This window comes from Colletes latitarsis, chromosome 10 (assembly GCF_051014445.1).
Source record: "Colletes latitarsis isolate SP2378_abdomen chromosome 10, iyColLati1, whole genome shotgun sequence".
Classification (NCBI taxonomy): domain Eukaryota; kingdom Metazoa; phylum Arthropoda; class Insecta; order Hymenoptera; family Colletidae; genus Colletes; species Colletes latitarsis.
The window spans coordinates 31488259-31513522 of record NC_135143.1 but is presented as its reverse complement, the minus strand read 5'-3'; the positions used below and the strand labels follow the sequence as shown (position 1 = coordinate 31513522).

The 25264-nt window shown below is 34.6% G+C and overlaps 6 protein-coding genes across 8 annotated transcripts; 5 read left to right on the top strand and 1 right to left on the bottom strand.

The window, feature by feature from the left end:
- Positions 1–140: 140 nt before the first annotated feature.
- Positions 141–4067, bottom strand: LOC143346514 (adipose-secreted signaling protein). 3 transcript variants are annotated; one of them, XM_076774665.1, is made up of 5 exons: positions 3909–4067; positions 1864–1981; positions 1555–1692; positions 1037–1223; positions 141–966 (listed from the first exon to the last, which is right to left on the bottom strand). In XM_076774665.1, exons 1-5 carry the CDS (start codon positions 3919–3921, stop codon positions 910–912), a joined length of 513 nt encoding a protein of 170 aa, XP_076630780.1. In that variant the 5' UTR covers positions 3922–4067; the 3' UTR covers positions 141–909. The 3 variants fall into 3 exon arrangements, with proteins under 3 accessions (XP_076630780.1, XP_076630779.1, XP_076630781.1); XM_076774664.1 differs by lacking the exon at positions 3909–4067 and adding an exon at positions 3066–3102; XM_076774666.1 differs by lacking the exon at positions 3909–4067 and adding an exon at positions 2727–2819.
- Positions 4068–5568: 1501 nt separating this feature from the next.
- Positions 5569–7413, top strand: Obp13 (odorant binding protein 13). Its single transcript, XM_076774667.1, has 5 exons — positions 5569–5728; positions 6542–6617; positions 6757–6848; positions 6919–7024; positions 7221–7413. Exons 1-5 carry the CDS (start codon positions 5681–5683, stop codon positions 7298–7300), a joined length of 402 nt encoding a protein of 133 aa, XP_076630782.1. The 5' UTR covers positions 5569–5680; the 3' UTR covers positions 7301–7413.
- A 1138-nt stretch (positions 7414–8551) lies between these two features.
- Positions 8552–10591, top strand: LOC143346506 (tRNA (guanine(26)-N(2))-dimethyltransferase). Its single transcript, XM_076774653.1, has one exon. It carries the CDS (start codon positions 8845–8847, stop codon positions 10399–10401), a length of 1557 nt encoding a protein of 518 aa, XP_076630768.1. The 5' UTR covers positions 8552–8844; the 3' UTR covers positions 10402–10591.
- A 130-nt stretch (positions 10592–10721) lies between these two features.
- LOC143346508 (aldo-keto reductase 1B-like) lies at positions 10722–12747 on the top strand. The gene is made up of 6 exons (XM_076774655.1): positions 10722–11050; positions 11400–11567; positions 11636–11752; positions 11830–12237; positions 12316–12464; positions 12566–12747. Exons 1-6 carry the CDS (start codon positions 10976–10978, stop codon positions 12606–12608), a joined length of 960 nt encoding a protein of 319 aa, XP_076630770.1. The 5' UTR covers positions 10722–10975; the 3' UTR covers positions 12609–12747.
- A 280-nt stretch (positions 12748–13027) lies between these two features.
- LOC143346510 (aldo-keto reductase 1B) lies at positions 13028–15689 on the top strand. Its single transcript, XM_076774657.1, has 7 exons — positions 13028–13231; positions 13454–13621; positions 13683–13799; positions 13890–14084; positions 14452–14649; positions 15036–15184; positions 15330–15689. The coding sequence occupies exons 1-7, from the start codon at positions 13160–13162 to the stop codon at positions 15364–15366; spliced, it is 936 nt and encodes a 311-aa protein (XP_076630772.1). The 5' UTR covers positions 13028–13159; the 3' UTR covers positions 15367–15689.
- A 7305-nt stretch (positions 15690–22994) lies between these two features.
- LOC143346509 (aldo-keto reductase 1B) lies at positions 22995–25158 on the top strand. Its single transcript, XM_076774656.1, has 5 exons — positions 22995–23190; positions 23910–24389; positions 24458–24664; positions 24754–24902; positions 24993–25158. Exons 1-5 carry the CDS (start codon positions 23116–23118, stop codon positions 25033–25035), a joined length of 954 nt encoding a protein of 317 aa, XP_076630771.1. The 5' UTR covers positions 22995–23115; the 3' UTR covers positions 25036–25158.
- The last annotated feature ends 106 nt before the right edge of the window (positions 25159–25264 follow it).

Here is a 25264-nt window from a genome sequence, read left to right as displayed (position 1 = left end):
TAACCACCGATTCAGGCTTGACGAATGTGTCCCAAGAATAGCTCGATACAGCAATTCATTCAAAAAGCCTAGTAAAAATTCCAATTACAATTTCTCTTGATCCCATTACATTAGGATAATCGTTAACAGACCACAAGACATTTCGTTTTTCGTTCAAGTCGTAAGTTTTTAATAATTCGTTTTTAGCTTAGCGAGGAACTAGAAAACAGCGTCGTTATTCGCGTAGTTCATTTTTTTTTTTCTTCTTTTGATTGAAGGTTTTAAAAGCCTACGCTCAATGTAAAACGATAATAAAATACAATCTCACTTATTACAGATAGATTGACAGTGGATATTAAAAGGTGTAGTAAACTTTATAGGCATTGCGTGATACGTATTCGTTGAAGAAGATAACAGTAGGCAAATGCGGTACTTAGCAGTTACTCGTAATTACATGTCTCCGACGTGATCCTTTGAAAAGTGCTAATTAAAGAAACACTGTTTCTTGCGTCAAAATCCATCGTCTTTGTAAAATCGACGCAAGAGGGAGTCCCGCGTAGACCTACATAATTAGACCAACGCAACATACTCGAAAGCTCTCCGAACATTGTCTACTTCGAAAGTTATGACGTGCAATTGTACTGTTAAATAGTTTGAGATTATTTTTCTTTGACTTGTCATAAGCGTGTACTACGTATTTAAAGTTAAAACATGTGCACTTGATATCGTGTGTCAACTAAAATAGTAATAATAATAACGATAAAAGTAACGATCATTAATCGCAACGATCCTGCGCGACGGTCCCGCGAAGAATTGCACGGTTTAACGTTCGAAATAAGGAACGTTCTCGTACGTTGGTTTCATCCCCTGTAACATTCTTCATCGTCAATCATGTGATTCGCCTCGTGAGCCAGGACATTAGCTTCTGTTTCAGATATTCTGTCGGCTTGGCATGCTCAGGGATGCTCTCAGTTTCGTTCCCAGCACCTGTGGAAAAAACACTCGACTCTTAGATATTCGAGCAACATTATCGTATCAGCGAGATCTACTCGGAGACCTCATCTTCATCCGGTCTCTCCACGCCGATGCTGCGTATGCCGTTCCTCAGTAGCGGCGTACCCTTGTCTTTCCCCAATACACGCGCGTTCAATTGGATTTTCAACGGGGTTCCCGCCTTGCAACACATTATCTGCACCTCTTCCTTCAGAATCTTCTCCGTATGCGCCAGCAGCATTACCTTCAATCTGTTACAGATAAAATAAATCTCTGAAGCTTCCAAGAGCCAATGTTTCATAGTTAAAACAGTTTCCAAATTTAAATCTTTCTACTTGAAAAGCGAGTTGTTTAAAACATTTGTAAAGTACCCCCTTCCAACGTAGAAGACACAAAATTAATATAAAAGATAAAACAAAATTGTAATTGGCCTTGCAGAAAGACTAAAGATACACTGATAACGATATCACTTGCACGGTCAAGGCTATAGTTTGTAGTTATCAGTAATATACCTTTTTATCATAATTTCATTGCGAAACCATACTGTTAAAATTGTATTTTATATAATTTATTGTGTTTTACCTTAGGCCATCCTTTTCTTGTCCCAAATCAATAATGTTACAATTGGGATTATGATTTCCAGTAACTATGGCTGGAGCTAGTGTCTTTCCATCGCCATGCATACACAGATTCCAAGGGACAGAGAAGTCAATGTGATATCTAAACAAAAAGGACAGAGTCACGCGACGTTAACGCTATTGAATATTAGAAAAATAAAATTACATAAATTTAGAATTAGATTAACAACTGCAGACATTGTGAATTCTGTATTCCAGATAGAAATATTACAATTAATTAATTAAACAAAAAAACAATTAATCGAAGTACAACCTGTGATGAAGCTGCAAAAATCCAAGATGAGCATCTATCTGTCCATGTCGTTGCGGCTGTATCATAATATTGTTGTCTTTCCCAAGGCCGCTTCCCCCGCTGAAGTGCACATGATGCTCTAAACACGATATTTTAGTTCACGAATAAATATACACATATCGCGAACCTCATATAAATCTCATTATCATTATCACTTCAACTTCTCTCCGTGACATTTATTATCAAATTTTAATGAAGTTTAAACGCGTTTATACGTAATACGTAGTCTTAACGTAGCACCGATAACATGTTAATGTTCATTGTCATATACGGTAACGCGATAGAACGAAAATAATAATATTAACCATACCTTCTATGAGTAATATTAAGTGAAAATTACTAAATAATCAACGTTGTAAGTGCGTGTTGGTACATAAAACGTAGTAATAATTTAATTGAACGAAATTTATTGTGCGTATTGGTTTATTAACAAAAATGGCGGGAACGTAACTTGGGTTGGCGGGAACGTAACTTGTTTTGGCGGGAACGTAACTTGGGTTGGCGGGAACGTAACTTGGGTTGGTAGGAACGTAATTTGGGTTGGCGCGAAAATATTAATTAATATTGAACGATTACTGTCTTTTATCCTGTCTAGTTTCACTCGCTACCCTGATAAATATTTGCTAACAGATGTTTATTATCGATCGGAGGTATATGTCTAATTAATGTCCGATTAACGTAACCTATTTTTGTTGTTTGTTTTTGTGTTTGTAAATCGTAGTATGACTGGAAATAATGCAACAGGTTTGTGTAGTTTCTTTATTTGAGAACGCAATAATTTATAGGCTCTGGTGTCGACTCTAATTATTACTTTATGTACATACTTTCTATTCTGTCAATAACTACTCGAGACACACTGCGTTGCTTGTTTATTTACATATCGTCTGTCTAGGGACACGGTATTAATTAACTGCAATACAACTACAAGCTTCCATTGCAAGTACGTACGTCGTTATAACGTCTGTTATTTCGTATCATCGTGATGATTCAGTAGAAACTGAGTTAAATAATATAGCAAGATTTATAGGAAACAAATTACACAGGTTCAAATAGAAATAACAACTGACTGACGGAGTCGAATAGACGTGCACTTAATATTATTTGAATTATTAAATGCGATTTTTACAGAAAGTTTACAAATATGTTTTATATTTTCGATTTACTTCCGTATGAACAACCAAGCATATCGTCTATTTACGGGAAATAAATAGGTATAGATAATTGAAGATCGACCTAAATATTTAATATTATTAGCCCGGATTGTAAATGCTCGAGCAGCTAAGAGGAACGTATCGATGTTGCTCGTATAAGCATCGCTTTTATGGAATTATATGTATGTATACGTTTGAAAGATTAAATATTACGCGGTGCTTTATATAACGCGAACTAGACGAAGAAAATAAACAGACGGAAAAGTATGCCACTAATGCACGATTTGCATTTTAACGAACTATAAATATTGATGTAAGGATTGCGTCACGATACAATATCACGTGTCGCTTATATGTAGGTGCTATCGAGCGTCAAATTATGTGCACATATAGCGTGACATCTGTCTGTTCGTGCATTTCAACCCTCGAGGTGTTAACAGTTTCCAGTCATCGATCGGATGCCAGCTGATGTAACGAGTGCAAGGCAAACGCGGGAAAACTTCGAAAAATCGAAATCTCCGATGGAAACAAAGAATGCAAAGTTCGTCCGATATCTGACAATGTTCGAAGTGGCGCGCTTTCAAATGACCCAGTTACGGAACGTATCCTAACCTAGTACATCAACGACGAACCGGTCTTGGAGAATGCATCATGACACACGATTTTTTATCGAAAGTTTTTATTTGACGCGATTGTTATTCTATTTTTAAGAGCTTGTCGGTTCGTCTATGCACGTCTAGCTTCGATGGTGCACGATTTCGCCGCGAAATATGTCTAAACGATGGGTATTAACCATGATAAAACGACCTCGCGATACAGAGTCGACACTGGCACAATTTTGTAATAATTTGTTACCTTTATCTCCCATGGTTTGTAAGGCAATATAGCGGTTGTACTTTCATATTACACACAACTAATTTAATATTCTGTAGCGCCAACGATAACAGTACCTACTTCTATGTGTTGGTGCGTGTGTCACTACTGCATGGTATGCAGTTCATGCTTCCTAACGCATCAAATATTTCAGCATCTCGACGTTGGCGGCAGCACTCTTCACCGCCCTACGAAAATCCTTTCTCTTAACGTTTCATGAATTTTTAATCTTTGGATCAATACCTCTATTAGCAACATTTTCTTAATTTCATTTTCGAACAACCCGCGGAAAAAAAAACATTTTTTTTCTATTAAGCTACGAACTCCCTACAGAATTATTAGCAGCATGCTAATCAAGCTTCCAAGGTAATTAACTAGACTAAATTTCCTCTAACCAAGTATACTACATATTTAGTCTAAGAAGCTCTTTAAAATGGAATAGTGTAGTTTTATATTGAATTTAATGTGAGCGTATACGCATTAATCGTCGATCAGTAATCGTTTCCGACGTATTTACCGAGCTACAAATCGGCCAATGTAACACGATCCGCGTTTAAAATTATGCCAGAGTGTCGATTACTCGATTACATTCATAAGACGTCGTTATGATTCCTTTCAAATGATTTCGTCGAACAATCTTTAGTATGCAGTGAACGTTAAAATTGTAATCGTTAATCTTTAAAAAAATACAATTAAATTTTTTGCTAATCTAAAGAAGCACGTTTTTATTTGTAAAATATTCTATCAAAATAATATTCTGGTCCTCTACAGCGTTATATAAAACACCGAACGATCGTCAAAACTTTAATATCTCTATTTATAATATTTAGAGGTTAACCTTCCGTCCATCGACCTTTCTCGTTGGTTCTTGTCTGAAATTTTGTCTAGAATTCAAATATTATTTACGCTGGGCACCGGTGTTGCGTAATATGTTTTACTTGGCCGCGCGCGCCTAATTAAAGCGTATAATTGATTCTGAAAAAAACCACTGACGATCCTTCTACCTGTGTATAGAGTTACAAGCTTCACCGTGACCTTCGCGAGCGCGTGGAACAGAGAACGAAGGACTGAAAGAAATCACGTGCATCGATCTTTCGATCTACCAAAGAAATTCGATAATGTACACGTAGATGAATATAATACGGGACTCGTTTGTGTCCAATGAATTATTCATGTAAATCCGGGTGGAATGACTTGTCTCTTTTTTGTTTCTTTTCTTTTCCCATTTAAGTTTCGTTCGATTTGTTCGAACAACGATACAGTAGTAATTCTTTAAATTTGAAATTGTTAAATTAATTTAAAAATAATTTTTTGTATTAATATTTTTATAGGTGAAACGTAAATTTTTGGGAACCAGGTTGTCTCGTAATTTACTACAGCATGTCGTTGAACTGGTTTTTTTTCTGCGAAATAAAACGTACAAGGTGATGTAAATAAAATTCAATGTCCGTTAACGACACTCGGGACAGTCGATTAAATGCTAATCATAGCCATTAATTAACAGGAAAAAAATAGAATGCTGATCGAATTGTACGTGTTACGGTGTTACTTTAAATTAAAAAATCGCGATAGCAATTACTCGATGCGAACGAGCAATCGGTTTGTCGACTCGGGGAAGGAGAAATCACTACACATTTATGTCCGTGTGCGTAGCGGTCGAATTCAGAACTATAAAAACCCATGGAAGAATCGAACGTGCGTTCAGTTCTTAGCGAATATCAGTTCTGAATTCATATCGTAACCAGCCACAAAACATGAAGACCATCGTTGTAGTCGTTGCCCTCTGTATCGTCGGTGCCATGGTAAAATTTTCAACTTTTTTTTTTTAATCAACTATCGGTCTTTTCACCATCAGATACAATTTCATGGAAACAATTTATTTTTATTTAATGTATTTCCGTGTTTATGATATTTGAAAACGATCACTTTTTGTTTTGAGTTCCTTTGACCGTCGACAATGCATACAATTATTAAAATGGTATAATTGTTTCATTGAAAGTTGTACTACTGCAGCAAGTAGAAAATAAGACAATAAACCACACAGAGTACTTTGTTTTTAAAGATTATGAGAGGCTGTTGAACTTTATGTTGACACTGTCTCTTTATATTGCGATATTCCATTGTTATTGATTTTCTTATAGTTTTAGATACATAAAATCAGTAAAATAGTTCTTATTATACAGAAAATAAGGAAATATTATCGTTTGTGTTTACTTTGTCTTTGGCACTGCAAGATGCTTCGTTACATTGTTATTGGATTGTTATATTATCAATTTCTTGAAAATACATCGTAATTGTCCTATTGCAGTTACGTTTATGTTATTGTTTTCCTTTTTAAAATACTAAATAAAGTTAATCTCACGATGAATGTTGTAGAAGATAAACTTCCTTTTTTCTAATGAACATTTATAACGAAGTTATCCATTGACCGATAACCCCGACGTCTGACATTACTCGATTATCTTCGCGAACGCACAAGAACAGTATCTGTTCGATTTATTTATAATAATGACGCCGTAACGAGGGCAGTTATGTTTACACGTGTTAATTAAAGTGTAACAAAAATTTAAAAAAAAACGAGACCAAAAAGAATGTTTTTCACGTGTTTTTGTTAGGCACTTACGGAAGAACAAGAGGCTCAACTTGGAGAATTTAAGACCGTCTGCATGGAAGAAAGCAATGTCGACAGACGTAAGTTGAATATTTTTAATTATACGTTGTACGAATGATTTTTCAATCAAATAAAATTAAAAGTATTCCGAATTAGATCGTGTTTCCGTAGTAAAACGATTAAAAAGAATTATGATATTGACTATTACTTGTTCCCCAGAGGCGGTAGAGGATCTGAAAAAAGGCATTGTTGATGAGAACAACGAGAAAGAGGCCTGCTTCCTTGCTTGTATGCTGAAGAAAATGGGAATCGTAAGTGACGGAATAGTTGAGGTAGTAGTTTACGAAGAGCGCCTAAAAATAATTATTATTTCTGCTGTAGATGAACCAGGACGGATCTCTAAACGAAGAAATGGTCAAGAAAAGGGCTCCAACGAACGTTACTAAGGAACGCGTCGAAGAAATTTTTAACAAATGCAAAGATATCAGTAAGTAAACCATTACTGTCTACCAATTCCCTTGAAATTTCTCCAAACGAGATTCGATTTATTAGAGAGGGACATCGCTTATGCGCAACGTGCCGATTTTTAGAAAATTTACGTACAAGATAGTTCTTAGAAAAATATTTAACGCGTATTTTCCTTTATATAATGTTAAATAAATTAACGAATAATGTCGTTTCAGCTGGTACTAACGATTGCAACAAGGCAGCCAAGTTGGTGGCGTGTTACAAGCAAAACAAGTCTCTCGACGTACTCAATTAAACAATAAATTTGTACAAAAATGACCATCTAACGAACCGATTGATATTATTTGACTAGAGATTAATACAACATGCCTGTAGATGTAAGTTAAAATAAATTAATCGTTAACAAAACTCAATAGTTGATTCTTTCGCTCCACTCCTGAAGTCCTGATGTATTTAAATGAAACAGAAAAATACATAAAAATTGTATAATTGTTCGCCTCGCCAGAATATAAATTATTCCTCGTCGAGAAGATAATATTTATTCTTTTATACAATTATCATATCGATCAAATTTCCTTTATTAATATTGATATAGTAATAAATATATTGACTACCTCCATTTTATTAACGATTATTTCTACTTGCCTGGCCTATTATTTGATTATCTACTTCAGCCAGCGGGACTACCGAAAGGAGATTATACTATAAATAGTCAAACGCGCTGACCAACTCTATGAAATACATAGGTAAACTTTTGCAACAAGAAGAGTAGTCATTATTTATCAGATATATTAATTATTTATCAGTCATATTTTTCACACATAATTTAGTTTTACTCGTAAGAATACCATCACTTTTCAAGATGCATAAATAAATTTCAAGGACGAATAATCTTAATTAATTGCATCACAATGTTTCTATTTAATTGCGTCAAACAAAATTACTAAAAATGAAAAAGGAATTTTTAAGAAAAATCGACAGGGGGTAGGTGCCTAAATTTTTCGACGAAAAAAAAAATTTTTAATTAATTCTGAAAAAATTATTTTCGGTTGCGGGGATCAATTGCAATCATTTTTGGTGAATAGACATACCCTCGAATTCCTACGCGCTTTCGAGAAAAAAAATCGAGTAGGTGGAAAAATTTTTCGACAAAATTAAAAAATTTCAAATCATTCTGGAAAAATTATTTTCGATTGCAGGAGTCAATTACAATCATTTTTGGTGAATAGACATACCTTCGAAATCCTACGCACTTTCGAGAAAAAAATTCGAATAGGTGCAGAAATTTTTCGACGAAATTGAAAAGTTTCATCAACAAAAAGATTCGTGTATCTCTAAACAATTAACTTCTTTATTAAACTAATGCACATTAAATAATTTACGTGCAAATTATATTATGAATATTGTTTTTAAAAATTAAAAACCTTAATTCTTTGCGTAGTCGATACTTCAGTTCGTGGAACACAAACTACAGACAACATAGAATCACAAACGAGATATAAAATGGCAATAGCATACCTCGTCTGTGGTATTACCACCTGTTGACCGAATGCAACGCTGCCACGTTAAAAAAACGAATTATTCACAGTAACATAAAACATTGAAAATTGTTTTGGTATTTAAGATATGTACGTACATAATGATACTCAATTAATTAATTAAAGTATTGGTGTTAAATTGACCTATCGCTTTAAAATGCAATACCTATACTTGCTCGTGTGATATTCTTCGAATGGTTATGTTTCCCGGCGTATCATTATTTTATGATTAAGATTGGTAACCAAAATATTTTTATATATCACCGTAGTATAAAACCGACTACCCAAAGCATTATTTAATATGGATGATGAGCAATGCGCAAAAAGACCAAAATTAGAAAACGCATCGAGTATAAAAGAAGGTGAAGCTGAGATTTTAGTAAAAAATACAAATGTATTTTATAACCCCGTTCAAGAATTTAACAGAGATCTTAGTGCGGCGGTACTGATGATTTATGCCGATGCTAGAAACAAAGAAGTATCGAAAAAAGGTGTACAAAAAGGTAAAATAACCATATTGGAAGCATTTTCTGCAACTGGTTTACGTAGTATACGGTATGCTAAAGAAGTACAAGGCATAAAGCAAATTGTAGCTAATGATATTTCTGCAAAAGCAGTAGAAACTATTAAAAAGAATATACAATACAATGGTGTTGAGAATCTTGTAACCCCGAGTCACGAGGATGCAACATTATTAATGTACCAAAACAGAAAAGAACGTTTTGACGTCATAGATTTGGATCCATATGGTTGCCCAACAGTATTTTTAGATGGAGCAGTGCAATGTGTGTCGGACGGTGGTCTGCTTATGGTTACAGCTACAGACATGGCTGTATTAGCTGGGAATTCTCCTGAAACTTGTTATCTAAAATATGGAGCTATTTCTTTAAAATCCAAGGCTTGCCATGAAATAGCATTAAGAATTTTATTACAAAATATTGCCTCCCATGCAGCTTGTTATGGTAGATACATAGTACCAGTGCTTTCTATAAGCGCTGATTTTTATATTAGGGTATTTGTTAAAGTAATTTCCAGCCAAATTAAATGCAAAGACAATGCAACTAAAATAGGAATGATATATCAATGCACCGGTTGTGAAAGTATTAATATCCAACCGTTTTGTTACAAAAAACCCTCTGGACCGTATAAAGTATCGGCTTCGCCTTGCGTGAATCAACTTTGTAAAATTTGTCAACACAAACAACACGCCGGAGGACCTATATGGTTAGATACCTTGCACGATCAACAATTTGTCTCCGAACTTTTATGTAATTTACGTAACATGAAATTGGGAACCTTGAAGAGGATAGAGGGTGTATTAAACGTCGTTCACGAAGAATTAGATATACCGCTATACTATACTCTGGATCGTTTAATGTCTATAGTCAGGTGTCATACACCATCGATGTTAATGTTTAGATCTGCATTGTTGAATGCAGGATACAATGTATCATATTCGCATGCAAATAAAATATCCATAAAAACAGATGCGCCAAACGAAGTTATATGGGACATTGTACGTACGTGGGAAAAAGATCATCCGATAAAACGTGATAAGTTGCAAAACAACAGTCCTGCGATGAACATATTAAATACACCTATAACTACAAACATTTCATTCGATATACATCCTTTAGCCAATCCAGCTTCCAGGCAGAAACATCTAACTCGATTTCAGCACAATCCTACTACAAACTGGGGGCCTGGTACACGTGCCAAAACAATAATTGATTTAGAAACTGGAGCAAAAGATTCTAAGAAGATAAAAAATCAGAATAAGAACTTTAAAAAGGAGAAGGATCAAATGACTGAAAATAACGAAGATACAAAGCCCGTTTCGAACCTCGAGTCTGCGTGAATAAAAAGATGACAATTTTGACAAACATGAAATATTCGTACGAAAATATTTGTAAAAAATACAAATCCATCTATTTTCCTTATCGCCAACTGTAAAATTCCGATTTATACAAAATACATGTAACACAAACACTTTCTGTAATATTTATATTATTGTAAATATGAATATACATTCATAATTTGAAACTGTATTTTACTTTTTTTTTTTTAACAACTCGTATCGAATGTACCTATGTGTATATTTGTCGCAATTTACATGTATCAGTGAATTGCTGACATCAAAAAGGGAAAAAACCTCTGATACGGTATCGTTTACGATAACTATTTATACATAAACTGGACAATATCTTCGAATTGTTACTCAACGTCGTACAAATTACTCACTACGTAACAGATTTCAGTTACGTAATAAAACCGTGTAATACAAGTCAGATTTGATAAAAGTATCTACATCTATGTGAAGAGAATGCGCGAAGTGGGGGAAAAATTTTCGTATAAAGACTTATGTACTCGTGTGACGTTCAGAATCGCATGTATATTTGTTTTAGAAACTGCCAAGTGACCGACCATAAACAATGGCTGCACCAACGCTAACTCTAAATAACGGAAAAAGAATACCTGTTTTAGGACTTGGTACTTGGCAAGGTGGTGTGAGTGTATTACAATGTGTATAACAACTTTCTTAAAATAATATCCGTAATTAATATTTTGTGGACATTTTTAATGCACAATATTACAGATATGTAAATGTCAATACATTATGTATCGTTGATAACGTTAACTTGTAAAACATATGCCGATATCACGCGTAGATTTATACTAATACAATGTACACACGATTGTCCTATGGGTGAATCATTTTAAAAAAAATAAATTGTAAATATATTAAGAATACGTACACGGACTCGGTTGAATTTCATCAAACGGATTCCATTGCAATTACACGAACAAATTTTATTCCATATTTTCGATGTATTCATTTGTTATAAACTGTTAAAGGATGATCCAAGCGTCGTTGAACAAGCTATACGGGACGCAGTAGATGCTGGGTACCGACATTTCGACTGTGCTTACATATATGGCAATGAAAAAGAAATCGGCAAAGCTTTGCGCGAGAAGATTGCCGAGGGCGTAGTAAAAAGAGAAGACCTATTCATTACAACAAAGGTAATTACATGCATAAAAAAATAAATCTTATTCGGGGTCGTTGGTATTAAAAATTATTGTATTTACAGCTATGGAATACATCCCACAAGAGAGAGAGCGTGGTACCTATGTGTAAACGATCTGTTGAAAATTTCGGACTCGGTTACATAGATCTCTATTTGATTCACTGGCCTGTGTCTTACACTGTAAGATAACATACAATAGTATGACTTATAGGTAATAACGAATCGAAGAACTGATTTTCGTTTCTACGACATTTCAGGAAAATGCAGAAGGTCTTTGGCCAGTGGATAAGCAGGGAAATCCCATGTACGGAGACGAAGATTACTTGAACACATGGCGCGGTATGGAAGAATGCGTGAAATTAGGATTAACAAAAAGCATTGGCCTCAGCAACTTCAATTCTCAGCAAATTGATCGTGTTTTATCGATCGCCGAGATCAAGCCAGCTATGAACCAAATTGAGTGTCATCCCAACTTGAATCAAACTAAGTTACGACAATTCTGCGCGGAACGTGGCATTGCTGTTACAGCCTACAGTCCATTTGGCTCGCCTTTGCGACCATGGGCGAAACCTGGCGATCCAAAGGTCACGATGGATGCACCAGAGATCGTCGAACTCGCCAAGAAATACAAGAAATCACCTGCCCAAGTCATTCTACGATACTTGGTGAATTAGATTTATAAATTATTGTAAACGAATCGTTTATTGGTAATATTCGTTTACTATAATTATTTTCTGTTGTAGGTTGACATTGGTACGATTCCTATTCCAAAATCTAGTTCGAAAGTGCGACTCGGTCAAAATATCGATATTTTTGATTTCAAGCTGACTCCGCAAGAAATCGCACAGGTCGACAAACTGGATTCCGGAATCCGCGTGTGCCCCGCTATACAGTAAGCGATAAATCAAAATAACAAATACGCTTAAATTATTGGATTATCTATACACGTATTTGTTATTGCTTTTACATTCTAATATGAGCTTTTGTTTTTAGGTTTAAGGGACACAAGGATTATCCATTTAACATAGAATTTTAAAGAAGCACGAACGGCAGTTATAATCTTGTTGTTCTCTGAAAATAATGTGATTTTACTGTAACATTCGAGGCATATATTCCATGCATATTTTTCCGATGCCTGTAATTCTTGTTTTCATGAATAAATTACTTTACGATGTCTTGTAGAATTATTACTTAAGAAAATGCTAAATCAGCGTTTGCCTGGCCTTCAAAATATTCACAAAGCATGCAGATGAATTAATATACGTATGTCCGTATCTTGTCAATTATTTCACTAAATAATTTGTCCTAGTTAATTAAGAGGAGCTTTCTAATTATAGAAATATGAACAATATCACAATTACGATAACATTGGGCAATGTTAGATACTTCTAATATTGGCTAGCCAGAAGTGTTCGCATCGTCATGAGCGTTACGTAATGTTTAACTATCATGAATATTGTGAAATACAACTGTCGCAGCTCGAGTATGACCAGTTAGTTTCCGGAATATCGTGATCGAGAACGGTCATTACACTTCAGATACGTCAAATCGATCAACGGTTCTACCAACTTTAACAATTAATCGATAATGGCGCAGATACCGAACCTTATGTTTTCCAATGGCCATAAAATGCCAGCTTTTGGCCTTGGTACATATCAGGTAAAAAAACATTCACACCTCACTATAACACAACAATTGATTATCAGATATTAAAATCCCTGCCTAACGAAAATAATCAACTTCGAGTCAGTCGAGTCTTGACGAGAACTTCTCGTCCGTCACGAGTTCGTAGCAGATACTGTGTCACGTGGTTCGTTGCGCGGTTCATTCAAAAATTTAATAGATTCGTAAGCACCGACGTGTAAATGTCTTATTTGCTAGTCGCGCGCTGGGGAGGTAGAGAAAGCTGTGATAGAGGCAATAAATATCGGATATCGCCATATCGACACAGCGTTTTATTATCAAAACGAAAAGGAAATTGGCGCGGCGATTCAAGCAAAAATTAAGGACGGTACCGTGAAGAGAGAGGATCTCTTCGTCACAACGAAGGTAATATCGTTGTTTTGAAAAATAAACACTGTGTTTCAGAATTTATATAAATTTCTTCCAGCTTTGGAATAACTCCCACGAAGAGAAGAGCGTAGTACCAATGTGTAAAAAATCATTGGAAAATCTTGGCTTAAGTTACGTGGATCTGTACTTGGTACACTGGCCGTTTGCCTTTCAGGTAAGCTACACTAATTAACTTGTTCGTATCGGGTTACATTTACATCTACCTGCGCAAATTATCACGTACCACTTATCGATTATTCGTCAGCCAGGCGACGATTTAATGCCCAGGGATGCAAACGGTGCTCTTTTAATGTCCGATACCGATTATCTCGAAACTTGGAAAGGAATGGAAGAATGCGCACGCTTAGGATTGGCCCGCAGCATCGGCATCAGCAATTTCAACATCGAACAAATCACTCGTTTACTCGGGGCAGCAAAAATTTTGCCCGTAAACAATCAGGTAACACGGTACAATATTGTTTAAATACGTTTAGAAAATCGCGTTTAAATGTTGGAATATTTCAAAAAATATTTCTAGAATAATAATCTATCTATGTCTATGCCTATGGTATTATTAGTGACGTCTAAGGAAGATTAGAACAATATATTAATGGAATATAGTGTAAATTGGCTATATTGGCTTTTGAAAAAGATGTACTGTAGAAGCTTGTTTGAATTGATAGGGAGATAATGATTGTAATATAGAAATGTTTTGCTGATTAAATACTTTTCTGATATCGATCATTGAGGCTTAAAAAATAACCATTACCACAATCAATCATTTCACGTAGCTATCTTAATACCGATAAGCCCAACAATGTGTCTAGATCGAAGTTAACGTGAACGTGAATCAAAAAGAGCTGATAGAATTTTGTACAAAACACAACATCACGGTAACTGGATTTTCGCCATTGGGACAACCGGGGAATAGATCGGGAATACCGACTTCTTTGGACCATCCAAAAATCGTAGAACTTTCAAAAAAGTACAACAAAACGACAGCGCAAATTACCTTGCGTTACGTGGTGAGTACAGAATTATCCGAATTTAATCTTGCTTTTACATTACATTCAAAAGTTAACTGGATATAGATTTCGAGGGTATGTCAAATGACTAAAAATGATTGTAATTGACCCTCGCAACCGAAAATAATTTTTCCAAAACAATTTCAAGTTTTTGAATTTAATTGTTAATAACTTTTTAAAATTCTTTCTTTCTTTTAATTCTTTTAAAATCCGATAAACAGTAAATACAACCGATTTCGTTAAGCTCTGTAATACAAAAACTGACAACGATAAGAACGTCAGCTATTTGTAAATAATTAAGCAAGATCAAATATGTAAATGGTATGTAAATCAGTTTTCTTACTATCGAGTGCAGAAAGTACTTTGCTTACTTTGAAACATTTCAGTTACAAAAGGGTATCGCGATTATTCCGAAAACCGTAACGGTTAGTCGATTGAAGGAAAATATAGATATATTTGATTTTTCCTTGGCACCCGAGGAAATGGAAGCTGTGTCGGCCATCGGAACAGGCCAACGCGTGTCACGTTTTGGCGAGTAAGTATTTTTAAAAACGTTAGTACAGTCAACAATTAACATTTTTCTATCGAAAAAGACCTAAAGTAAGGGTTGAAACTTTTGTTAAATAGATGAACCGTGCTTCCTCGAATAATATACATTTGCTATTCTTTTTCTTTTACAGCGCCAAAGGCCACAAGTACTATCCGTTCGAAAAGTAAACGTTTCATGATAAACGCGTGAAACAACAGGAAACGGCTCGTCAAATCCCAAACAAATTAATAGTAAAGCATATCCCCTTTGAACTTTATATAATCCCACGCCGTAATTCGGCACTCGTTTGACCCTCGTCTAGTCAATTAGGTTTATTTAGTGCCATGGAAAATTTCGATGCCCCGTTTCGAACGATTGACGCCGTAAACCGAGCATACATGCAATAGATACTTAAATCGATTATAGTATGTACATATTCCGAATAAAGAAAATTCTACAAAAGAAGAAACAATATTGGTGAACAGTGGTAAAACGTTAATAGTCTAAAGTGCAAGTTAAAAACAGCATTAGGCAAAATGTAACGAAATTAATGTGTTTCGATTATTGTCACAAATTAATCACACGGTAATTACACGGTTTAACAATTTACAATTATGATTACACAACGATTACATGCTAATCGCAAGATAGTTATTATCGTAAAGCATTAATTAAATTGTATACGTTCGACAGTGAGGTGAAGGAACGTATGATACATTTATATATAAACAGCCACTTAACGAAAATGTTTTATCAGGAATTAAACCAATTTATAACGATGTAAATTTGTACCAAACATGTTTGTCAGCAAACATACAAAACAATAACAAAATCTTAAATTTATTGGTTTGGTCTTTGGCTCCAAAATATTTCCACTGTGAAAAAATATGCATGGAAAGTACAAGATATTAATTCCCGTATCGATATTCATAAGCACCGCATTGTGCTACAAGGTACAACGCCTTTGTTCGATGTTCCTTGAAAGCGTGGTCGCAATATTTCAACAAGGTGTTCCCGAAGCTATATAGGAAAATTTGCGTCCCAAGAACGACTTAAGGTGACAACAATGAATCGTGTTTCGCACTACGAAATGAAATTCGCAGTTGACTGAAACGCGGTTACGGAAACGTGATTTAGGTTAGGGTCACACAAGCATCGAAACGACGTGCGTTTCTATGTTCTTTCTTGTCTTGCAATTGAAAACAACGAAGACAGACAAGACCGGCGTTCCTATATCTGCCTTGGTTGTTTTCAATTATAAGGCAAGGAAAAACATAAAAATGCACGTCGTTTTAATACTCGTGTACCCCCGCCCATAACGAAGCGAAGAAAAACTTACGGTCGTTGAAACGCTATACATGATTTGTTCGAAGTTGAGAATTACATTTTGGATGTTGTTCTAAAATTCCAAACAAACACTTTCAATCAAGCAATTCTATAAATTATACGTACAGAGCACACAAGAATTCATAATTGTTTACTCAAAAACAAATTAACGAATAACTTGCACAAGGTTTTGGTTAATGTACCGCGTCAGAAGAGGTTATGTATGAGGTTTCTGGTATGATGGAATTACCCCACATTTTCCAATTAACACGAAACAAATGGAACCTTCGTTGAAACACGAATAGAACGAGGACGTCCAGTATAATGGCCACCTCGACCACCTTAGATTTATTTTTGCAGTGACACCAAAAAGAGTCTAATCGTTAATGATATAGTACAGTGGTATACTTTACGATAATTTAAACAATGTTAATCTCACGAAAGTTTTAACACGTACAGCTTAACCGTAACGTATGTGTTGGTAAAATTCAAATTTTATGCACGATATCTGATATCTTCGCATACGTCTCAAGTAAATTTGTTTTTACTTGGAAACATATATACCAAGTACTGAGACGGAAGCATTAATAAACATTAGCGGTATTTCCATTCACTTCGAATACCAATTAACGAAGTAACTTGTAGATAAAATCTAACTCGGTGTTCAGAGTTGACTTTTTCTTTACAATCGTATTAATGCCCAATTGAGTCTTTTACGTGCAGCCCTACGAAAACTGACTGTGATTTGCTTCCATGGAGAATTCCGGGTCAGGCTCCTTCGAGCTCAATGAATTGGAAAGATGTGGGCGAGGACCCTTTTTCGAATGATTCGCTCAACGAGCGAAATTGCTTGCTCTATGTCCACTCCCCGCGTACGGATGGAATTTTTTGCCACGCATTTGCAACGCCTGGTCCTCTCACTGGTACTTTCCATCGTTCCCGTCCCCTCTCTACGTTTAAAGTGCACTACTTATCGCCATAAGTGTCCACAACGCTGAAAATAAACTCGCACTCGGATTTTCAAGACTTTCAAAACTTTCACGCTAAGACTTCCAAGAGAAACTTTATCAGATATAACACTTATTTTGGGCCCCTTCCCATCTCCATTGGTCATTTTGTTTTTATTTTAATTTCATGTCGTGGATTGTAGCTAAAAATGTAAATGCTACTCTCCACCCAATATACAGGTTGTTCGGCCACCCCTGGGAAAAATTTTAATGGGAGATTCTAGAGGCCAAAATAAGACGAAAATCAAGAATGCCAATTTGTTGATGAAGGCTTCGTTAAACAGTTATTAACGTTTAAAGTTCCGACAGTACTGAATTTTTTTTTCGAAACTGAGTAGGATTTCGGGGGTATGTCTGTTGACCAAAAATGCTTGCAATTAACCCCTGCAACTAAAAATAATTTTTCCAAGACGATTCGAAAGTCTTTTTTTTCACCCAAAACTTTCAGCACTTACACGAATTTTTTTCTCGAAAGTGGGTAGAATTTCGAAAGTATTGTGTATTCACCACAAATGATTGTAATTGACCCCCGCAACCGAAAATAATTTTTCCAGAACGATTTGAAATTTTTGAATTTAATTGTTAATAACTTTTTAACGAAGCCTTCATCAACAAGTTGGTATTCTTGATTTTCGTCTTATTTTGGCCTCTAGAATCCTCTATTAAAATTTTTCCCAGGAGTGGCCGAACACCCTGTATGTGACTATTTTCTGAGATTTCTGGAAATTTCCGATTTCTCTTCTTTGGTTACCGGGAGCCCCCAGGTATGACGTGTATCCCTTTCACGCTCCTCTTTCATGGGCCCCATCCCACACCATAGATACACAGTTTATAGGCGTTCAACCTGCAATAACCAATATCGATTTTCTACTGACCAACGATACACGCTAATTAACATTCTCATTATTCGATTTTTATTCAAAGAGTAACGGATAAACATTCAATCGTCTTTTGTCACTCGAAATTTTGTTCCAGATAAGAATTTTGTCAATATTTGCACGATCGATCGAGCGATACCAATCTCATTATGTTTATTTTATCGCGTGCAATGTTCATTACTTTTGTACATAAGATATTCGCACAGGTAAACATCATTGTGCTTTGTAAGAGCATAGCAACAGCACCTGACGATAGTCAATTGTATACATATATTTCGAACAACGTCTCCGAGTAACATTCTAGTCCTTGGCCTTAATGCTGCACGCCTCGTTGTGTTTGCTTCAATAGTTACTATCAGAAGATAAATTAAAAATTATAAAAATAGAAATAACTCTTGTAAACAATTCCACTTGCATAAAAAAAATTGTTATCGCTATACGATAGCCCCTTTAATAACTTCTAACTATTATTTAAAAAAGATTTTTCCACGCTCTTACACCTTCGAAAGTATTTAAGATAATGACTGTTATTAATTCACACTTTGTACTTAAGATAAAAACCAAAGTTAAATCTAATTTTTTGCTCGTTGAGAGAGTAATTCTTCTAGTCGTTAAAAATAATCCTGGAGTAATCTTTATAAAATTTTATATTAAAATTAATATTCGTTCTTCGAGTGATTTTTTTATTATGTCAAACGCTACACGAGTCTCGAAAATACAGAAGTGCATAAACATTCATCAAGTCGTTGCGATAAGTCATACGCGAACCTAAACTTAAATTTTCTGCGTATCACGGTGTTTGGTAAATCGAGGCACGCCGTACGAACGACGATAATTCAGTAAAGTTGGTAGCTTGATTGGAAAGTTTCGTTATCGACGCATTCACGGTCACGTACTTCAAATATAGAAATAAATTCGCTCCGTGAAACGATTGATTACATCGTTCGCGTGTAAATTTCACATGTTATCGCAACGTCGAGTTACCTATCTCCATTTTTGTACGTTTTCGAATACTACATTTATGCTGAAACGTGCAAAAATGACGATCCAACTCTGATTCGATTTCATAACGCCGATTCTAGCGCGTTGTAGCTAACAATTCTTGGAAATCGAGAATTCTCGTTAAAATCCTAGATGGCTGCGACGCCATCAAGAGCATGATAATCCCTCATAAATCATCGAGTACGATCCCAGAACGCAACCATCAAACATTTCGAACAGTGATTCAAAAAATGAATAACGAATAAAGAAATTTAAAGAACATTAGGATGTAAGCTTTTTAAAAAAACGTTGTAAGTTTGAAGCATTAGTCACCAATGACCATCGTGGCAGTCAACGTGTTAAATTGACCGTTACCTCTTACGTAGAAATAATAGAGGTGAAGTATGATATTTTACATCGCAAAACAATTGTATTTATGAAACGTATTTGTCTAACATAAAGAAAAATGGTACTTCTTTTATTTGTCTCGGTATCAAAAGACACGATATATATTTCTTTAAGTACATTACTTGCCAATAAAGCAAACGACTTACGATATTGCTTTTTAGATAACGCAACAAACGGTTCATTGAAGTCGTCTTGGCAATTAAATCTGTAATCAATGGCGGATTTAAAAGAGCTCAATAGTGATTGTGAGTAAAGAAGTTTCTTGAAATAATCATAATTCGAATAATGGATTTCTAGAATGGACAGCCAGAATAAATAATGCAAATTTAAATGAGGCAAAATGAAAGTTACAAAGACATTAGCAACACATTATTCTGTCTTCTTGACGAATAACTTCCTCGCAAGGATGTGCCATTAAGTCAATCAAACGACGACAAATCTCGAGTAAAGTGTCATTCTATACTTCTTAAGTAATGGCACAGAATTAAGACATAAATACAGAATTGAAATCTGAAGATTGATAAACTGAAGTAAATTAAATTTATTAATTTAAAAATAAATTTATGAAACGTCAGACACGTTTGTTTCATAAAGTATGAAACGGGCCTTAACTAGCTGGCCTAATATTGTAGGATTATTTGAGAGAGAATGTTTCGTATGATAGATAACGCGATTCTATCGGCCAAACGTAAACAGAAACATTCTGAAAACTATCGTAATTTTCCAAACACCGATCGACGGTTAATTACACGAGCTAACCAATGAAGAAACGGAATTATAATTCTCGGAAGTTATGTATTTCATGAACGACTATGCGATTGTACACAGACTCGGAGCAGAGCAATGACCTTGGTCCCCGCCATACTGGACTGTACATTACTGAAAAAGCGACTGTACGAGTCTTCAACGAAACAGTCCTGGATCCACATTGCACGAAACCGAAACTGTACTCGACTAAGACATTATCGGTTTGTAATGGTAGTATTTAATTGGAAAAATTCATTACGAGTGGTTTTTACAATCCACTTAAGTCGTTTATCGATCATGAAATCGATAAATCCACATAAAATACCACAATTGTAAATTATAACTAGAAAAGTGTGACACGTGTATATGTATAGTATATATATCACAATACACTTGTAAATATTAGGGGCCGAAGCATGTTATATTTATATTTATTTCTATTTTCTGATTTTTATTTCTGCAATAATTATAATTTAATCGCGAACCTCTTGAATCGATTTTGTATAGTCTAAACACGATACTCGTTTTCAAGATTCGAAGTTGTATTTTATCGCGGAAGTGCATAACCATGTAGCGATATAGGCAGAACGGACACTTCTGTTGTTAAAATTGTTAACATTCGATAACAGTTTAAAAAGTATTTAATAACTATTCTTATCAAACTGTTTAAACGCTACTATTGTTCTTCCATATGCAAACCTCATAAATAAGCTTTGTTTCTTATGTAATGGTTTATACGTTTTAAAACCACGTCATTGCTTTATTTATGAAAAAACATTATATCTATGTATAAACATTAAACAAAAACGACGTTTGAACGGAACGAAGAATACCGATCGATAACCATGCACTGATTTTAAATCAAATATATTATCGATTAGAAAATAATGTTCACGTCTTTAAATATTTTTGTGATTTTTTATTCCCTGCGATTTAATTAATTCGTACGAAATTTAATGTGAGAATATATGCAATTATCTGAAACGTTCATATGGTTTCGTTGGTGCAAATGTCAGAATCTTAACCTCTTAACCGATACGATTCATTGGTAGATTTTATTTAATTTCAGACTACTCTATGCTAAAAAATATACATTGCATTCTTTATATTACCCACTTTAATTTCGATAGTTGTTTTATCGTGTCTTATTCGGAAATTTATTCTTAGTACTTTTATTCTTTAGTTCTAAATTTGGTAATTCTATTAAACTGAGATATAAGGTAAAACAAAAACTTGATTGTTTTTGCCGGTAATATGGAAAAGCACTCGAGCATCGAGGGGTTAAGAGGCAATCAATTTTATGCCAGATTAGATATCGCACAATAAAAATACATAGAATACCACAGGACAACTTCAATATCAACCAGTTAGTATTTAGTGCAACATACTTGTCGCTATTATAACGGTGTATACATTGCATACTCACAGGAAAGCATGGACCGTGGTGCGAAACATGGTTAAACACATTCACGGGAACGATTCGTTTCTTGTAGCGGGAGAGTATTGTTAATACTCAGTAATTCATTCATTCATTGTTTATGATCAAGGGATTCACAACCGTCCCTTGCCACTTGTAACGGACTCCGTAATTTTCCATAGGGCCCATTTCTTATTAGCGAATTTAAACGCGGCAGCGGGGATTACAACCGGAATATACGACACAAAGAAATTCTTGTGTAAAAGCACTGTGTACGTGTGTTGTGTGTGTTCAATTTTCAAACGCATGCGTAGAAGGGATACCTAACAGGGCAGTATACTGTTGGGGAGTCAAAGGGTTCCATATTCTTGTGCAAATCTTTCTAATTTTCATCTTATATTTTTGGTTAATTTCTGTGTCAATTTCTTCGTACGCCATATCGAGCACGAATCATTTGAATCTGTAAAATTCCAAACAATCATTCGATCAGTGATATCTGACTATTTTACAGATTCGGTGTAAGATCGAAAATTTTTCGAATATAATTACTTACAATGTTTCCTTTATCTCAGTTTCTAATTATATGCCGCTAACTTTGAATTTTGGAAACCAGTATTAAACATTCGTTGCATTAACGTAATCTTTTAACAAACGTTAAACTTACTGTTTCCATCGTCATTATGACATTACTATTCAATTTTAATTCGTAGAGAAATTTTATTCGATTGCCCTAATGATTCATGTTGGAAAATAAAAAATGTCAAACGGAAAAGTTTTATGTTTTTCACATACAATGGATCCTTTACTGGACGCCTTACATTTTCTATCTGAATTTAATTATTGGATACAAACGAAATATAACTCCAAGTCATATATTCTTATTGATTTAGGTAATATAAAGAATACTAAATACAAAATGAAATCTAATATACCTAATAAACCACGAAATCATGAAAAGATTAAGTTTCATTTTTTGATATATATACATGTCTGCTATCAGGGGCAGCGGGGAGAGGGTTTGATGTAGGAACATTTATAAAAGGAGCTCGCTAGGTGTATCTACCGGCATTGTGCTTTAAGGCATAACGGTGGTCTCGTAGAATCTCGAGAAGTGCTACGATTGTGTTAAAAGATTTCTGTGATTCAAGCAATAAATTATATAAAAGCATCAGAATGGTTTTAAACGTACCGGTATTGAAATTTTACAACGGCAATGAGGTGCCGGCTTTCGGTTTAGGCACATGGAAAGTGAGTAATGTTCAAAGTAATTTAATTGAGATAAATATTTTCCGTCTATTTGAACAAAAATAGAAAAGTATTGCTATATTACGCTATTTATTCTTTCACTTAAAACCGCTATAATTTCATTCGTAATTATATATTTTCATGTTTAAAAATTCTGTAATATTCTCTAATCTAACGCGTAATGTCTTCTACAATATTCTCGAATCTACTAATGAACGGTGTAATCGCATTCGTAATGTACATCTAATAAGGTCATCTCAGAGTCACAGTTTCCATGCTTTCATTCGTTTCAACGATCCTTGTATGCATTCGATGTATTCAAATTTGAAATATGCGAACAAAAAGATAGAAATAAGAAGTTTAAAAATCATAAAATTCTTTTCAACGATTCCTTTTTACGCCCGATCGTTTTTTTATAAGTTATTATATTAAATTAAATAAGTATTTGCATTGCATACAGTTTTATAGTATTATATAATTATAGAGAAACTTTTATCGAATATGTTCATTGAATGATAATCCATATGAAACGAAAGATAAGCTTTTTTTTATCAAAGTTTATATAGATGATACAGCATTTAAGAAATTACACGAAGAAAATAAATGTTCCGATATTGTGTAACATCATTTTTTATTATGTCGCGAGTAATATTATTCATGTCTTACATTACTTATTGCAACCCATAAATTATATTCTTAAACAAACAATGATTATACTTTAGTCCAAACCCGGAGAAGTTACTCAGGCTGTTAAGTATGCTATAGATATTGGATACCGTCATATTGATTGTGCTCATGTATATGGAAATGAAAAGGAAGTTGGTGCTGCTATTAAAGCAAAACTTGAAGAAGGTGTTGTAAAAAGGCAGGACCTTTTTATTACAAGCAAATTATGGAATACTTACCATAAAACAGAGATGGTTGAACCTGCCATTAAAAAGACATTGGCTGACTTGGGTCTTGAATACTTGGATCTTTACCTTATTCATTGGCCAATGGCTTATAAAGAAGGTGATGATTTGTTCCCAAAGAATGCTGATGACTCTATAGCCCTAAGCAATACAAATTATCTAGACACATGGAAGGGTATGGAAGGTTTGGTATCCAAGGGACTCGCTAAGAACATTGGTGTTAGCAATTTTAATTCTGAACAACTAGAAAATTTGCTTAAAAATTGTACCATTAAGCCAGTTGTAAACCAAGTAAGTACCAATTTCAAAGTGTACTAATGTTTAATAGGTACGTGTCTATAATATTTGTGTATTTATAGATTGAATGTCACCCATACCTAACTCAGAAGAAGCTCTCAGACTTCTGTAAAGAGAGGGGTGTTCTGGTTACTGCATACAGTCCCCTTGGATCTCCTGACAGACCATGGGCTAAACCAGACGATCCGAAACTGATGGATGACAAAAAGTTGGGTGAACTTGCAAAGAAATATAATAAATCACCTGCTCAAGTTCTAATCAGATATCAGGTATACAACATTTTCTGACAATTGCTGATACTTATGTGTGAAATTGTTTAAATACAGTATAACAAAACGTTTTTTTATATCTGTTTAAGCTGGATCGTGGACATATAGTAATACCAAAATCAGTTACAAACTCACGAATTGCTGAAAACGCCAACGTTTTTGACTTCAAACTTAATTCTGAAGATATTGCGTACATCGACACTTTTGATTGCAATGGCAGAATTTGTCCAATGCCAGGGTAAATATAGTTTTAACATTCCCGATTATTGCTACGTTGGTAAAACTAATTTAGTTCGTCTCTAACGTAAACATTTTAATTCTTTTTCAGCACGGAATCAAGTCCTCACTACCCCTTCCATATTTCTTTTTAAATGATCGAGTTAAATTAAGAATGGATATGTACAAATTGGTATTATTGTAAAATTTACAATGTTTCTTTATATGTTCCTTTTCTACGAAAACTTCATATAAAATAAATTGCACTTTAATTAAAACATCTGTACATTAATTTCTTTAAATTAAATCTACTGAAATACAAAGTTTATCATCATGATGCTCATCGATCGTAACACGCGTGGAGTATCACTGTCGGTTGTCTAG